The 16,020-nt window shown below is 39.3% G+C and overlaps 1 protein-coding gene across 1 annotated transcript; it reads right to left on the reverse strand.

The window, feature by feature from the left end:
* Positions 1–1,691: 1,691 nt before the first annotated feature.
* On the reverse strand, positions 1,692–15,857 carry slc2a3b (solute carrier family 2 member 3b). The gene is made up of 11 exons (XM_088997819.1): positions 15,687–15,857; positions 15,514–15,614; positions 12,578–12,685; positions 11,353–11,513; positions 11,026–11,266; positions 10,109–10,271; positions 9,843–10,030; positions 8,670–8,774; positions 8,486–8,587; positions 6,913–7,116; positions 1,692–5,477 (listed from the first exon to the last, which is right to left on the reverse strand). Exons 2-11 carry the CDS (start codon positions 15,538–15,540, stop codon positions 5,223–5,225), a joined length of 1,554 nt encoding a protein of 517 aa, XP_088853945.1. The 5' UTR covers positions 15,541–15,614; positions 15,687–15,857; the 3' UTR covers positions 1,692–5,222.
* Between the last annotated feature and the right edge of the window lie 163 nt (positions 15,858–16,020).

The following is a 16,020-nucleotide window of genomic DNA, read 5'->3' on the forward strand; positions in this document are numbered from 1 at the left end:
AGCTAATAGCTAGATAGCCAGCTAGCTATCCAGCTAGATAGCTAATTATTGATAGCCAGCTCAGTATTCGATAAAAAAATGGCCGACGTAAACAAAATGGCGTTGTCATGGAAGCGGGAAAGTTAACCAAGATGTCCGTCAGTTGCAGCGTTCCTCACATGTCGGTATGACACACGCACACACACCCCAAATACAGTAAAGTGTCGTTATATCGATATCGGATATATCGATAGTCCCGGTTATATCGATACTATTTCTATGCACGCACGGAGAAAATTACATGCGCGCAGGGTCGGATATATCGATAGTCCCGGTTATATCGATATTTTTTCCGACTGCCTTGAATATCGATATAACGAGACTTTACTGTATACTGTATGTGACTATTTTGTGGACTCGCATGACGTTCTCAGGTTGAGAGTCCCGCCACCCAGCGGCCACCTGGCGTCATTGCAGCTTGTTGACGGTGGCGCGCTTTGCTTTTCACGCCCCAGTTGTCTGCAATGAGGAAGACGTGAGTGGACTCTTGCAAGGGAGATGTTCGCCCCCCCCCCCCCCCCCCCCCGGTTTGCCCGCCGGTTCGACATCGTGCAATGGCCCCATTCCCAGCTGGCCGGGGTGGGGGGGGGGGGGGGGGAAATGCGGGTATTTGAGTAAAAAAATCGATCAATCTGAAATGAATCGCTTGACTTTTTGGGAGGTAGTCTGATATTAAATGAGGTGAATGGGGGATTACTCAAAGGGGTCAAATGAATCAAAACACTCGTGGAGGTTTAGGACACAGTACGCGGGTGTTTTTTTTTTTTTTTAATGGAGCCAAGGCACATTTCTTTCATAACCCGAAAATGGGATTTTTTTTTTTTTTTTTTTTAATAATAAACTCATTCACTGCCATATGACGTGGAGGGCCATTCCCGAATTTGTTAGGTAGGGTTTTGGGGTTTTTTTTCCTGCTTGGGTGGCGATAAAGGGCTGTCCAGACCTCTGGCAATGTTTTTTTCCTTTCCACAAGGGGGCGGCATTTCCATTTTTTCTCCATGTTAGCACTTTGTTCTAGCTTCAGCTATTGTTAAAGCGCGATATAAACCAATATGTATATATTGCATTGTATTTTGAACATCTGCCCTCATTTGAAGCTCATATAACTCCAGACCCATATCATTTAGGAAATAACTCATTTTTTTCCGATGAAACAAGAGAGTCTAAGGTTTCTTACGCTGTATTAAATGTTGACGTAGTCCTTAAAGTCCATATTCTGTGGGTCTTGCAATGAGTGACAGTGACCAAAACCCCGGCACTTGAGCGGACACATTTTTGTACATCGTCTGGCAGTCAATGAGTTAAGTCTTGTAGTGTTATTTTAATTGTTTTGAATTGAAAATGAACGTAATATTATAACACGTTGAACAGGAATAAAATCAACATGGATCCCAATATTTGATGCATTCATTTTCATGTAAAATCGAGTCAATTCGAACTGTAATAAAAAATGTTCTGTTGCATTAACAATTAAAAAAAAAGTACTGTTGCAGGATATGCATCGGGTTCCGCGGAGAAAATTATTATTGATTTCAGAAAAGATTCAATTCGCCATATTTCATATCCAGCGGTGCCTTCAAGGGGAATCCCCAAACGATGATTTCAATTGAAAATGACGTTGCAATACTAAATAATGCCACAAGAGTGTGCAATTTCCTACATTTGAGTTGAAGTGAAGTAAAGTACAACTTTATTGTCAAATGTGCTGTTTGTTATCTTGTCACAGACAGTATGCAGGGAATAGATACACATTCAAAGTATTTGCAAAAGTGACACCCCCACCCCCTTTTAGCACTTTTGCGTGGCGATATAAAAAATGCAAACACGGAGCAAAAATATACATAAGAAAGGCTGACATGTTTAGTAGTACAGTGAGACCTCAACTTACAAACACCTCAATTTACAAACTTTTTGTCTTACAAACGTCAAATTTATGAAAATTAAACCTTATAATAAGCCCTATTTTCATAATACACACCCACCACGGCTGGCGGAGTGATCTTCGGCGGAAGCACACGACCGAGCAGCATCAGAGGTTAAGTTACCAACAGTCCTTATGGAAGGTGACTCTCCTTCCATAAGCCATCAACGACCATCAAAAAGGTAAATAAAACTTTATTTTACAGCACATTTTATTTCTTTAATTACAGTCCTCATGTGCCTCTCTTTCCAAACAGCAATTCCGTTTGATCTTCGACCTCCAACGCCATTCCATCAAGCCATCAATGACCATCACAAATGTAAATAAAGTGACTTGATGATACAATGCAGTGTATTTCTTTCATTACAATACAATAGCACATTTATTATACATCGAATAAGGTATGTTGTGTTTAGTTTTAAGGCTTATTTAGTTGAAAAGTGTATTTTATGGAACCCGGGAACGGATTATTCCCATTTTAATGGTTTCCTATGGGAATTTTTTTTTTGAGATACACACTTTTCGCCTTACACACTCTGTCTGGGAACCAATTAAGTTCGTAAGTTGAGGTCTCACTGTAACCGGGAATGCTTACGTCATAATAAAAATCGGCGCATTTCATAAATGTACACTCATACCAAAACATCAGGTACCCCACACACGATCGCCCACCGGCTATTCGAAGCGAACGTAAACATTCAGTGACGTCTGATCTCGATGTCAAGTGACACCGACGTACAAATCCGCTCTGCCAAAAAAAAAAAGTGCAAATGGAAGCCCCCGCGAGGTGCGTTCAAGGTCTCCGCAAAGAAACGCTCCATTTCATGTGCGTCTACGACAAAACTGCTAAAAATAAATACAAAGTGGATAGTGTTTTGAAAGAAGACAATCGAAGGTTTCTAACTCTGCATTGAATGTTGATGTCGTCCTAAAACTCAATATTCTGTGGATTTTGCAATTTGAGTGACAATGACAAAAACCCTGGCACTGGAGTGGACACGTTTTTGCACATCGTCTGGCAGTGAAGGAGTTAATCATTGGAGATTTTAGGGTTCATTTGGAATTGCAGTGGATATTATGAACCAACACTGACTGTGGATTTAATATATTTTTTATCTTGCAGGAAACTAATCATTCCTTATATTTTGGTTGTTATATTGTTGTTATTAAATCGCTATATAAATCAATATGTATTGTGTTGTATTATGTAAAAAAAACTATTAGCTAGATACCTAGCTATCTATTAGCTATTTGGATAGCTATCTTGATGGCTATGTATTAGCTAGCTACCGATCTATTAGCTACATAGCGAGCTATTATTAGCTATATAGCTAGCTATCTCGATAACTATCTATTAGCTATCTAGCTTTCTATCTATTTGAGTTACATCCGGGTTGAGAACGCTGGCGCGTGTGGCTGCCGCTGCTCACCCACAGAAAAACTTATGCTGTGACTGTGAAGTGACCTTGAGAGTTTTGAAAAGCGCTTAGAAATTAAATGTATTATTATTAGCTATCTATTAGCTAGCTAGCTATTAGTGACATAGCGATCTAGCTATCTATCAGCTATCTATCCTTGAGTTTTGAAAGGCGCTTAGGACTAAGATGTATTATTATTATTATTAGCTATCTATTAGCTAGCAAGCTCGATATTAGCGACGCTATTAAAGGGGGGAACTAAAGCTAAAACTAATATGAATCCAAAAATACTAAAAGAAATCCAAACTAACAAACATGTTCCAAAAAAGTCAATTGAAACGAATTGACGTTCAACAACTACAGAACATTTGTCCAAATGAAGCTCCTCAACTCACTTTATGACCAAGAGACGGCTGGAAAATGGCGGCGAGATGGCGCTATTGGATGGGGGGGGGGCTTCAAAAAGTTCCTTGAGGAGTTATACAATCAAAGTAATGAAGAAATGCAAAGTAGACACACACACACACACACACACACACACACACACACACACACACACACACACACACACACACACACACACACACACACACACACACACACACACACACACACACACACACACACACACACACACACACACACACACACACACACTTCCTATGCTGAAAAATAAAACACTGACCTTGTTTGGATGGATTTTTTTGTCTTTTTTGTTTGTCTTTCGGCTGTCTTCAGGGACAGGTCTGGGAGGTGGGCGGGGCCTCTCGCCATCAGTGTTTTTGAGGTCAGCCTGTTTTTTTCCGAGCTTGACCTCAATCACCCAAAGCTGAAATCTAGTCACCTTCTAACGCCAGGGGGGTTTGGGGGGGGCTTCTGAACACTGAGTTGATCCTCTTACAAAGGAGGCAGTATGCGAGGCATGTCAACAAACTTTCAAGGTTCTGTTTAAGGAGGCTTACAAGGACCAGGGGAGTAATTATTTCAAATGTAATATTATTATTATTTAATAGTGACAATCGTGTATTAGCTAACTAGCTAAATAGGTAGCTATTTGCTATATAGGTGGTTGGCTATCTAGCTATCTATCTGTTGGCTATTATCTATCTATTATCTGGCCAGCTAGCTTTCTATCTACGTACTTACTTCCGGGTTGAGTGAACACTGGCGCGTGTGGCTGCCGCTGCTCACACCCACAGAAAAACTTGTACTGTGACTGTAAAGTAACCTTGAAAGTTTTGAAAGGTGCTTATGAATGAAATTTATTATTATTATTATTATTAATTTAGTTAGTGACATTCAGTGTATTAGCTATCTATCTATCTTTTAGATGTGTAGCTATTCAAGTGGCTAGCTATCTAGCTAGCTATCTATTAGCTATCCACTAGCTGGCTAGCTAACTTTCTATCTGTGTATTTAATAGTGACAATCGGTATGATCTAACTAGTTAGCTAGCTAGCTATATAGCGATCTAGGTGGCTGGCTATCTATTAGCTATCTACTAGCTGGCTAGCTAGCTTTCTATCTGTGTATTTAATAGTGACAATCAGTGTATTAGCTAACTAGTTAGGTATCTATCTAGCTATTAGCTATCTAGCTAGCTAACTATTATCTGTCTCTTGGCTAGCTTTCTTTCTACCCATTTGAGTCAGTTCCGGGTTGAGTGAACGCTGGGGCGTGTGTCAAAATCAAATGTATTATTATTATTTTGGTATTTACACATAAAATGAAAAAAAAAACAACAACAAAAAAGCAAAAACAACCCCCCCCCCCCCTCGTTTAACACTCCATAAAGTCTCATTCAAACGTGATGTCATCTCACCGAGCTTTTCTTGTCTTTTTCTTTAGGGTTTCTCAGCAGCAAGAGCCACCATGGGGAGCTTTTCCGAAGGGGACGTAGGTGGAGGTTCTTTGCTCACCGGTAAGCCCGCCACCGCCGCTTCGAGCGCCGGGGAACTGACGGGGGATTTGGCGGCGAATCCTTGAGCGATGTCATCGAAGGTTCGTCCTTTGGTTTCGGGTACCCGCAGGTAGGTGAAGATGAAGAAGATGATGAGCAGGATCATGAAGATGATGAACACGTAAGGACCGCAGAGTTCCTTGAGAGAGGGAACAAAGTCACAAGGGTTTGGTTCATCGAGTGCTGCCGGTTCTCGAACTGTAGTACGTTGGCGCCCTCTTGTGGCAGAGCAAAGTATCTCACACACACACACGTATCAATCAGTTGAACAAAAGAAATAAATACACAAAGAAATAAATCATTACATAAATAAATACGTAAATAAACAAATAAACAACCCCAAATAAAAAAATAAATAAATACATACATAAAAAATTAGCTCAATAAATAAAGAAATTAATACATAAATAAAAGCCTACATGAATTAATAAATATACACGAACAAAAAAAAAACTAGCTAAATAAATACATAAACTAATAAACAAAAGCCTATATATATGAATTAATAAATGCAAATGAACAAATAAAAAAATAGCTAAATAAATACATAAACTAATAAATAAAAGCCTATATATATGAATTAATAAATGCAAATAAATAAAAAAATAAAAAAAATAGCTAAATAAATACATAAACTAATAAATAAAAGCCTACATAAATACATAAATGAATTAATACACACAAAAAAATTATGTGACTGTAAAGTGTCCTTGAGAGTTTTGAGAGGCACTCAGAAATGAAATGTATTATTATTATTATCATTATTATTATTATAAACCAATACATAAATAAATAAATACAGTAAAGTCTCGTTATATCGATATCGGATATATCGATAGTCCCGGTTATATCGATATTTTTTCGGACTCCCTTGAATGTCGATATAACGAGACTTTACTGTAAATAAAAATAACCACATAAATAAATGAATTAATAAATACATAAATAAAAATAAAAATAAAATAAAAGCCTACATATACATAAATAAACTAAATCATGAATAAATATAAGAATTAAAAAAACACATAAATAAACAAAATTAATAAATACATACATTAAAAACTAACTAAATAAATAAAAGCCAACATAAAGACCTTAATAAATACACATATAAACAAACAAATAAATACATAAATAAAAAATAATAATAATAATAAACACACACATAAATAAATAAATTTGAGTATTCTGGTCTTCTTGGTACAGAATATAGATACCATAAATAAATAAATAAACTCAAATAAAAACCTACATAAATACACATGTAAACAAATAAATAAATAAAAATAACCACATAAATCAATGAATTAATAAATATTTATATAAAGTGAAATAAATAAACAAACACATAAATAAAAGCCTACGTAAATACATAAATAAATAAACTAATTAATAATTACATAAACACATAAATGAATACAAAAGCAAAAAAAAATTAAAATAAATAAATAAATAAATAAATAAATAAATAAATGTTCTTTTACGGAAAAAAAACCTCAAATGATTCTAAGATGGAAAAAAAAAGAAGAAAAAAAAAACAGTTCCCAGCCGCTGTGATGACCGTGATGGCGTACCTCCAGTTTGGGAAAACCAAGGCCAACCAGGAAGTTGGCGGTCCAGTTGGAAAAACCCGAGACGGCCATGGCGGCGGGTCGAGGTCCTTGAGCGAAAAGCTCGGCCACGATGAACCACGGGATGGGACCGGGACCCATCTCAAAACTGGCCACGAAGGCAAACACCGCCACGATGGCCAAGTAGGACAGTGACGGCGTCAATTTCTGCTTGGACAAAAACAAAATAATAATCAAAATCACGTCAAGAATAATAATTATTATAATAATAATACTTGTCATTTATAAGCGCCTTTCAAAACTCTCAAGGACACTTTACAGTCACAGGATATTTTTTTCTGCGGGTGAGCAGCGGCAGCCACATGCGCCAGCGTTCACTCAACCCGGAAGTAACATAGAGTAAAAATAAATAAATAATATGACAACACAAAAGTACTCCACTCAATAACAAACCACGTCTGCACTCAAAGGGAGTATGCTATCCTCAAGAGGCAAGCCACTTTGTTTTTTACATCCTGACACACAATTACAAACTGATTAAGGTTATTAGACCTCGAGCTACAATATGCAGTTGATATCAAAAGTCTACACCCCCCCATGTATTTTTTTACTGTAAGAACAAAAAGCGACCAAGCTATGTCGTTCTAAAAACTCATTCACTGCCATTCCTGAATTTCTTCGGGTTTTGGTTTTTCTTGCAGGGGGTGATGATAAAGCACTGGTCAGACCTCTGGCAATGTTTTTTCTCAGCATTTGACTTTTGTCCATGTTAGCGCTATATAAATCAATATGTATTGTATTTTGTGAGTAAACTTTGAAAACAATTCATGGTTCGGGTTCCTGTTACATCATAAATTATGACAGTCGAGCTAGCTATCAAGCTACCTACCTAGCTATCTATTTGCTGTCTGTTAGTTATCTATGCACCATCTATTCACTACCTATTAGCTATCTATTAGTGATCTGGCTGGCTAGCTATCTAGCTAGCTATCTAGCTTAGCTATCTAGCATCGATTATTATTATTATTATTATTTGTACAGCTGCCCCCATTTCAAGCTCAGATAACTCCAAATCCATATAATTTAGGAATATAAGACACACCTTCAACAAATGACATATTTAAAACCATTTTCCATACATAAGGCACACCGCATGATGAGGCGCATGGTCAACTTTTGAATAAATGTTTTCTTTTAGGTGCGCCTTAAAGTGCAGAAAACACGCTACTTTTATTTTCCTTGTTCATGTTTTTTTTTTCTAATCCAATCGAGTTGCCCGGGTTATAAAAACAAGCATTTTAAGGATTGTCACTGTGGTAGCTTCATTTTTTTTGGATTTGTGATCAAGAATAGACAGAACAGAAGTGATCATATTTAAAAGTTCCGTGCTGTTGTATGATTAGTTGGCTGAACACAAGGCCCGCAATGGAAGCATAGAAAATCTGGGGTCCATCTGAGGTGAACAGACAAAGCCTGTTAAACGTGAAATGTGGCCTAAAAAAGTTGCTATCTCACATTAGCCTTGACCCAGGACGGCCATTTTGAAAACCGACAGACTCGACCAATCGTCACTCACCACCAGAGAAAGGGAGATGGTCATGATCAGAGCCGAAACGGCCATCCCGCCCAGTCCAATCAGGTGCAAGGTCCTCCGCCCCGCCTTTTCCACCAGGAAGAGCTGCGAAAAAAACCCACAGGGATTGCCGGAAAATCCAAACGGTGCGGAAAATGGATGTCAAAGTTGCCATGACGACACTCACGGAAACGACGGTGAACACGGTGTTGACCACGCCGGCGCCGATGGTGGCATAGATGGGTTGGGTGACCCCCGCCGTGGCAAAGATGCTCGTCGAGTAGTAGAAGACCTGAAAGAAAAATTCAACGTGAGTACGAGAAAAAAAAATATCGGACGCCGTCCCGGTCCCGAGTTGGGATCCAAAGATGGCGGCAAGATGACCTAAAGAAAAGCCGCAATGAATTGAGGAGCTTCAATAAGACACAAGCACCGATTTGCTCCCTTCTTGATACCAAGGAGCTATGTTAAAATAAATTGAGGAGCTTCAATAAGAAACTAGTACCGTTTTATTACCTTCTTGATACCAAGGAGCTATGTTAAACTGAATTGAGGAGCTTCAACAAGAAACAAGTACCGCTTTGCCACCTTCTTGATACCAAGGAGCTATGTTAAAATGAATTGAGGAGCTTCAATAAGATACAAGTACCGCTTTGCTACCTTCTTGATACCAAGGAGCTATGTTAAACTGAATTGAGGAGCCTCAACAAGAAACAAGTACCGCTTTGCCACCTTCTTGATACCAAGGAGCTATGTTAAACTGAATTGAGGAGCCTCAACAAGAAACAAGTACCGCTTTGCCACCTTCTTGATACCAAGGAGCTATGTTAAAATAAATTGAGGAGCTTCAATAAGAAACTAGTACCGTGTTTCTACCTTCTTGATACCAAGGAGCTATGTTAAACTGAATTGAGGAGCTTCAACAAGAAACAAGCACCGCTTTGCCACCTTCTTGATACCAAGGAGCTATGTTAAACTGAATTGAGGAGCTTCAACAAGAAACAAGTACCGCTTTGCCACCTTCTTGATACCAAGGAGCTATGTTAAAATGAATTGAGGAGCTTCAACAAGAAACAAGTACCGATTTGCCACCTTCTTGATATCAAGGAGCTATGTTAAAATGAATTGAGGAGCTTCAATAAGATACAAGTACCGCTTTGCTACCTCCTTGATACCAACGAGCTATGTTAAAATGAATTGAGGAAAGCGCGGACGCGTATGTGGAACTGTCGCGGCTAGGAATTGAAGGTGATAGCAATGCCGCGTTGATGATGAGGAGCTACGCCAAAGTGAGTTGAGGCGCTTCATTTAGCCACAAGTCGGGCATCTTGGACAATAAAGGTCCAGAATTCGTACTCACGGCGTTGATGCCCGAAAACTGCTGAGAGAGCTGCAGAACGATGGCGATGACGATGGGCTGGCGGTACTTCTGAGAGCGGAAGAGCTCCAAGATGGTGACTTTCTTCTCCGTGGCCATTCGCATCCCTTCTTCCTTCATTTCATCGATGTCCTCGCTCACGTCCTCGGAGCCGCGTAGGCGCACCAGAGCTGCCAGGAGGAACGGCAACAACAACAAAAAAGGAATAAAAACCTCCATCTGGTGGACCTTGGTTTGCAGATCAGGACCTTTCCTGGCCTCGTCCTCCCGCTTGAGGACAATGAGAAGATAGCGAGGACTTTCGGGGCAGAAGGGCAGCATGACGCTCTGCAGGACGGCAGGTAGGGCGGTCAACGCCAGGAGGACTGGCCATAGAGTATCCGAGCCCAGAAGAGACTCCAGACCAAAGATCTGAAGAGGAACCAAAAAAATATTACAACTTTGTGAATAATAATAATAATAATAATACATTTCATTTCTAAGCGCCTTTCAAAACTCTCAAGGTCACAGGATCATTTTTTTTCTGTGGGTGAGCAGCGGCAGCCACACGCGCAACCCGGAAATAACTCAAATAGATAGAAAGCTAGCTTGCTAGCCAATCTTTAGCCAACAGATACCTAGCTAGATAGCCAGCCAGCTCGATCGCGTATAGATGTAGCTAGATAGACAGACAACTAAATAGTGAATAGATGTAGCTAGCTAGATAGCTAATAATAATAATAATAGTAATAATAATAATTTATTTTCTAAGCACCTTTCAAAACTCTCAAACAAATAGCTAGCAAATGATAATCATCATCATCATCATCATCCATTGAATTTCTAAGCGCCTTTCAAAACTCTCAAGGTCACTTTACAGTCACAGGAGATGTTTTTTCTGTTGGCGAGCAGCGGCAGTCACACGCGCCAGCATTCACTCAACCCGGAATAACTCAAATAGATAGAAAGCTAGCTAGCTAGCCAATAGATAGCTAATAGATAGATATCGAGACAGCCAGCCAGCTAGCTAAATAGCTAGCAATCCATTACCTACATAGCAATCCATTTAGCTAGATAGCTATCACGATAGCTATCTATTAGCTATCTAGTCATCTACTTTGTCCTTTTTCATTCTCGATGACGGGGAAATTTTTCGGATCCTTCCACAGAAAATTGGGCGTCGTACCTGCGCCACCAAGATCCCGATGACCACGCCCAGTTGGTGCAGAGTACCGAAGGCCCCTCGGAGGGCGGTGGGGGCGATCTCGCCCACGTACATGGGCGTCAGTCCGGTGCACAGACCGCAGAAGACGCCGATGACCAAGCGTCCGACGATGACCATCTCGAAGGAGCGACTCAGGCTGGCGAGTCCCATCAGGGTCCCGCCCAGCAGGGCCAGAACGTTGGACAGAAGCATGGATTTCCTCCTGGGCGAAGAAAATCGTGAATCAAAGACTTTTTTTCGGGGGCATTGACCCCCCCCCCCCCCCCCCCCCACCACCCTTCGAGTCACCTGCCGAACTTGTTGACGATGGCGCCCACGCTGAAGGAGCCTAGCATGCCGCCCGCACTAAAGATGGCCACCGCAAAACTCCAGACCATGGTGGTGGTTCCCGGACTGAAGGGCTCGTCGAAACGCTCCAGGGATACGTTTTGGAAGAAACGACGCAATTTCTGTTACAGACACGGAAAAACTAATTACTTGATAAGAAATTAGTTAAAAAAAAATATATATATATATATAAATAAATATATATATATATATATAAAATTGTGAATATATCACATTAAATTATATTTGTCATACATATATTATATTAAAATACACATACATTACATACATTCATTTTGATATAATTAAGATCTTTTAAACAGCTAATATATGTATACACTAACCTTATATATACTGTTTATATATTTAAAAATTGTAAATTAATATATTAAATTAAAAATATATGAATAATACATATATTAAAACAGACATTTCATTTTAAAAATATTTTTGATCTATTTTGAATATATATATATATATATATATAGACACTACCTTTATATATTTTAAAATTGTAAATTAGTATATTATATTAAAAACCAATGAATTATACAGACTGTACATTAAAATCTACATTTCATTTTAAAATAATTGTGATCTTTTAAATAACGATATATATACATATGCATTTTTTCTTTATATATATATATTTAAAAATATGTGTAGAAATGTATTTAGATTAATATGTACATGCACATATATTGCATTTGTATATATTTTTCATATATTGTATTTAAAAATATATTTAAAAATATGTGTAGAAATATTTAGATTAATATATATATATATTGCATTTATATATATATATATATATATATAAAAATATATATATATATATATATATATATATATATAAAATAATATAAATACAAAGAGTATTTTTTGCATTAAACAATCCACATGGGGCTAGCATAATTTTAGTATCTCCATCGGTGCATGTAACAAACAGTGGACCCTCTGCATCCTGCCCACCACCTTTTCCAGCAGACATTTCAACAGCTTCTTCCCTCGTCTCCATTAAGTCTAAACAGTAACCCAAATAGAACTGTATCGTGCATCTTTAGATTTTTTTTTTTTTGATGATGATACTAGTGCAGCGTGTTCTACCGGAGACAAATTCCTTGTGTGTTCTACATCCTTGGCAATAAAGACGATTGTGATCCTCAACAAGATCAACGACACACACCTGCTCAGGTGCATTGATGACGCCGGTGTTGTACCCAAACTGCAGCGAACCGATGACGGCGGTGGAGACGCAGTAGAGCAGGTAGCAGGTGACTTTCTTCTGCTTGGGCTGTTTTACCAAAGCGACAGAAAGCAGCGAGTCAGACCACCACAACAACAACAGCTGGATGCATTTGCGCAAATACTAAAATAAAGGCCGCCGTTACAACGCCGGTCGTCGCCGCCTTATGATAAAGCTCTCGTTGTTTTACGGACACGGCGGCTGTCACGCCGGCACAATGAGCCTTTCCCCCCACCGGCCTCGGGATTAGTTCATAATCAACTGTTGTCAACTGTTGTGACTGAAGTACAGTATCAAGTTGGCTATCTAGCTATTTAGCTAGCTACTGTATCTATTAGCTATATGGCTAGCGAATAGCTATCAATTCGCTCGCTAATGGCTATCAATTCGCTTGCTAATAGCTATCTGTTCACTGGCGAATACGCTGGCTGATAGCTCGCGAATCGATAGCCAATAGCTATCTATTCGCTAGCTATAAGCTGGCTGTTCGCAAGCTATTGGTTATCTATTCGCTAACTATTAGCTTGCTATCTATTTGAGTAACTTCCAGGTTGAGTGAACGCTGGCGCATGTGGCTGCCGCTGCTCACCCGCAGGAAAAAAACGATCCTGTGACTGTAAAGTGACCTTGAGAGTTTTGAAGGGCGCTTATTAATCAAATGTATTATTATTATTATGATTATAATAAGCTGCTGGAGCACCATACAGTGAAAAGTTAGCATTTTGCGGAGGGCGAAATTGAAGGCCGAGACAAAGCGGCGAACACTTGTAGCGACACGCTTTTTTGTTGCGTAACTGTCAAGTGATGTGACGCGACAATTACGCCGTCAAGCCTTTTAAATGCGGGGGAGCGGTCGGGGATATGTGTCAGCAATGAAAACGCACACAATGTAGCTCTAGAAACAAAACAAAAAAAAAAAGATTTATTCTATTTATATTTTTTTATGATTTCTTTATTTATATGAATATTTTATTGATATTTTCATATTTTTTTTCACCCGTGCAAGCGATGTCAAAAATATGAAGTAACCTTAACGATGACCTAACGATGATGAACGGTGTGCAACCTATTGCCTAAGAAAAACCACTGACGGGTACAAAACACTCAGCGTCCGATTTGAAATGGGACATATAAGGAGGCACAACGTCGCCTCGTTCCAGGATCAGACGCCCCCACACAGGTAGAATAATAATAATAATAACAACAACAACAACAACCACAACAACAACAACAACAACAATAATAATAATAAATTTCATTTATAAGCGCCTTTCAAAACTCATAAGGTCACTTTACAGTCAAAGGATATTTTTTTTTCTGTGAGTGAGCAGCGGCAGCCAGCATTCACTCAACACGGAAGTAACTCAGATAGAAAGCTAGCTAGCTAGTCAATCATTAGCCAACAGATACCTAGCTAGATAGCCAGCCAACTAAATAGTGAATAGATGTAGCTAGCTAGATAGCTAGCGAGCCAGATAGCTAATAATAATAATAATAATAATAATAATAATACACAGCCAATAGCCAGATATAGCTAGCCAGCTAGACATCTATCTATCTATCTATCTATCTATCTATCTATCTATCTATCTATCTATCTATCTATCTATCTATCTATCTATCTAACCATTTATTTAATTACAGTAGTGAAATAGGCTTTTTTTTGCTGTGTCAAATGTAGGTATTGCTAGGTATTTTAATATGTCAACATTAAAGGTAAGATGTACCTAATATTGAATCTCCTTCTCCCCGACGTGCATTTAAAGGACAACCGACGTCTCGGGAAAAGTTGTGTCCATAATTTGTAAAATGGCTTCAAATGACTTCTACTGGGCGTATTTTACAAAGATTCCACCGCATATAGCTATATTTTACGTTTTAAGACTCGCGCTGAATATTCAGGAAGTCTTGTTTTTGACTTGGTGACGAGTCCGTACGTGACGTCACTAAAGGAACGCCCCTGACCGAAAAAAAAGACGCATTGTAGCGGTCCTTCCATCACGTCAATGTATTTTACTGTACTTATTTGGTCTGAGAACCGTGTTGCACCCAGAAGCCGCCAGAAGAGGGTGTCCAAGCTCCAGATAAGGAATTTATCAGCCTGTGGAAACGGAGGTGGCCACAGGAGGTCGCCATTTTGTGCATCTTTTTCGTTGAGACATTTCCCCTCAATGTTGCCTCATAATGGCACGGAATAAATTGTTTAATCGATTGCAAACGTATGCTTTCCTCTTCAGAACTATTTGAATCATATTCATAACTGGATGTGTAACAACAAAGCATATTCTCAGAATCCGAAGCAATTGTTTTAATTCTCCAGCAATGCAAGACGTCTTGGCGTGACGTCACCAACTGGGGGCGGGACTTTCTGAAAATGCCCAATTCGCAGCTTCAATTTTTTTTGCAGATTTTGGACACTTTAAGTCATTTTGATTGGTGTTTTGCATTTGACTAAAAATATCCTACTGCGTGTTTTGGGTATTTTAGCTGCTATAAAATGTTTTTCTGATGTCAGTTAAGAAACAAAAAAGTGATGTCGGTTGTCCTTTAAAACACGCAGGTATCACGCTCAAGTCACAGCTTGCCCCCTTTCTCGCGCTCTCCGGCTCTTAGTCACTCAAGTTGCCCAAAACGCTCAGTTCTCCCGCCCCCACCCCCACCCCGACCCCTTTTTGCCAGAAAGGAAAATTACCAAAGTGCCAGCCTGAGATTTAATGAATTCCAGCTTTTTTTTTTTTTTTTAATGTTTAATTTTTCAAAGCGAACAGCAGCAAACGGGAACTGACATGGAACGTTTAGAACTTTTTATCACGGCAACTGCGTGCTGTCATATAAGAAAAAGAACATAGGGGGGGGGGGGAGAAAGGGAGGTGTACCTTCTCATCTTCTTCCATGCGCTCCATCTTGACCTTTTTTGTTTCCTTTTACCCCCAGTTTCCGATCAAAATGGACTTTTCTATGCAAACAGCTGTCAATCCTGAAAGCAGACAAACAAAGCAGACGTCAGCGGAGCCGCAAAAGCCCGAACGGCGGCGGAGAACCTTAGTACCTGATGGACTGGGATGGCGCCGACCTCGGCAAGATTGAGATGGTCTGCCCTCAGCTGCTTTCAGCAGCGGCGGATGACAGGCTCCTCCCTCTACATGCTGGTCTGGGTCCGCCCCCTCCGGTGATCACATTTGCCGTGGGCCACATTGTAGTTCCGGTTTTACCCTCTTCTTGATACATTTAATGGACAACAGACACCATTTTTTGCTTCCTAACTAACATCAGAAATACGTTTTATAGCATCTAAAATACCCAAAACACACAGGCTGATATTTTTAGTCAAATGCAAAACACCAATAAAAATGAGTTAAAGTTGCCCAAAACTGCCACAAAAT

This window comes from Hippocampus bargibanti, linkage group LG06 (genome assembly GCF_051943395.1).
Source record: "Hippocampus bargibanti isolate YZ-2025 linkage group LG06, ASM5194339v1, whole genome shotgun sequence".
Taxonomy (NCBI): Eukaryota; Metazoa; Chordata; class Actinopteri; order Syngnathiformes; family Syngnathidae; genus Hippocampus; species Hippocampus bargibanti.